The sequence below is a fragment of the Priapulus caudatus genome, unplaced genomic scaffold (assembly GCF_000485595.1).
Source record: "Priapulus caudatus unplaced genomic scaffold, Priapulus_caudatus-5.0.1 Scaffold3, whole genome shotgun sequence".
Lineage (NCBI taxonomy): Eukaryota > Metazoa > Priapulida > Priapulimorpha > Priapulimorphida > Priapulidae > Priapulus > Priapulus caudatus.
The window spans coordinates 739996-742247 of NW_014577064.1; the positions used below are offsets into that span (position 1 = coordinate 739996).

General features: G+C 40.3%; 2 protein-coding genes across 2 annotated transcripts in view; one reads left to right on the forward strand and one right to left on the reverse strand.

The window, feature by feature from the left end:
• LOC106820898 (cysteine sulfinic acid decarboxylase-like) overlaps window positions 1–2252 on the reverse strand; it is a 64416-nt gene that overhangs the window by 25913 nt on the left and 36251 nt on the right. The gene's annotated exons all lie outside the window — the stretch shown is intronic.
• The window catches only part of LOC106820930, a 35828-nt gene that overhangs the window by 6662 nt on the left and 26914 nt on the right, over window positions 1–2252 (forward strand). The window contains exon 3 of the mRNA XM_014825538.1: window positions 2106–2234. Coding sequence (XP_014681024.1) covers window positions 2106–2234 — 129 coding nt within the window. The remainder of the gene's footprint in view (window positions 1–2105; window positions 2235–2252) is intronic.

The following is a 2252-nucleotide window of genomic DNA, read 5'->3' on the forward strand; positions in this document are numbered from 1 at the left end:
AACGCACGCACGGCACGCCACGCAACGACGCACCGCACGCACGCACGCACGCCACGCACAGCAAGCGCACGCACACACACAACACACAGCACCACGCACACTCGTTTGATATAGAATTATATATGATAGTGATATGATGGTGGTTATATTCGCGTGGTTTATTTCAATGCATGCTAGCTACATGAATGTATGTGAAGCGTACGTATGTGAAAGTCTTGTACGTGGGTTCGAAATGGTTATTTGCAAGGACCTGTATATATATATATAATATATATATAATTATCATATATAGGCTTCGTTAGGCATTTTTTTTTCTCGCGCTGGCTGATCTTTCACGGCCATGCCACTTGTGTTTCAAACCAAAACGCTCAGAACCCCACTCTCGCTAGTGATTCATTTCTCACAAACGTCAAGAGCAAATTAATACGCGCCAAAATCGCCAACAACGATTAGGGCGGATGATGTAATTTCCCACGTGCATAATGACAATTCACACGTGAATTTACCCATTAACCCCACAAAATCAGGCTATTAAAGCGTATCTATACTTTCCCACGGATAAGCGGACGTACTTGCTTGCAAATTATCTTTTTAGTATGTATAGTATTTTAATGAATTTTTGTTTTTATTTGTTTGTTTTGTTTTATATTATAATATATATATAATTATATACTATAAAAATAAAATATAATAAAAAAAAAAAATAAATAATAATATACAATCACCTCAGGCTTCTCCGCCCAACGTCGGCGGACCCCACGCGCTCGGATGGTTGCTCTCCACTAACGCTTTCCGGATCAATCACACGTATTTCCACCACGACTGGCAACTTCGGAAATATTCAAAAAGCAAGGCAGTCAATATGAAGATCGCGTAAAACTAAAACCGGACGTTAAAACAATCACATTGAATAAGTGTGTGTAAAGTCAAATATAGCTATATAGGCTATTAGATTATAGTTCACGGTGGCTTAATTCCCACTACGTCTAAAATTGACCAGGCGAATGCAGGGCCAGCATGGGCTATACAGGCCCACCAAAAGGCTGTTACAACAAAAAAATATCTACTTTACAATATAAACAAACAATATTAGTAAATTGAATCAATTAAACAAATACTGTCAAGTTGAATTATCCAACTACTAATACATTTTTAATATAACGCCTGCGGTATAAGAGAAAATAAATATAGTCACAATGAACTGAACGAAAAAAACAAATTAAACAAAGCACAATGTACAAAATTTGACTGACAAGCAACAGATGCGTGTGCGTGCGTCAGTTCATCTACCATAAAGTTGTACTATGTTTTCGCACACTGATCTAATTAATATTTAATCGTAAATTTTACGAAGCTAGCAATGCCATCGGATATAACATCATTGTAGATTCATATATCACCCGTTATCTGCGACACCCTCTTACTCGCCGCTAACCGCCTGAGGCTGAAATAGCTGCATATATTTATTGACAATACCTACTAACTTAGATAAGAGTAAGGTGCGCTGTCGCCTACAGACCAGCAGGACGCCTACACCAGTTCAACGAAGCGCAATGCGTATCTCCATTATATATGTCACCCTGATGTAGTTCAAACTGGACAGCAATCTGTATATATATAAAGTGAGTGAAAGTTATTAGTCGTCAGTCTGATTGCAGCCTCCGAAGTAGCAACATGAAGGTCCTCATCATTGCGCTATGCGCTGTCGTGTATATGGGTAAGTAGTTATTCGTTTATAACTTGGTAGGTATTGCTTGGTAGTGTGTCAGCGCTATATGGCGAGCGATTAATGCAGCCGTACTCGCAAATACTTTCCTATTGAATGCACAATAAATTCTAAAACATACACACAATATCCAATTACAAGTTAATACCGCATATTATACAATCAATAGAGTTACGAACACCATGACTAATTGTTGCATATTAATTATGATATACAACAGCCGCGGCCAGTCCGCTGGAAAAGCGTCTGGGAGTACCGATACAGGCAGAGGATGACTGCAACCCGAAGATCGGCGCCAAGAACTTCTCTACCGATGCCACCGATTGCCAGGTGTTCTACATCTGCGATCACGGATGGCCGAAGATCCGTCGTTGCCCAGGTGACACCATCTGGACACCAGCATTGGAGAGATGCACCGACAAGTACTTTGCGGTTAACGACGAGTGCAGATACGAGGCTCCACCCACACCAGCACCTGTGGAAATCGCTCCAGAAGATCTTGACCCAGGTATAATAAATTTAGTGT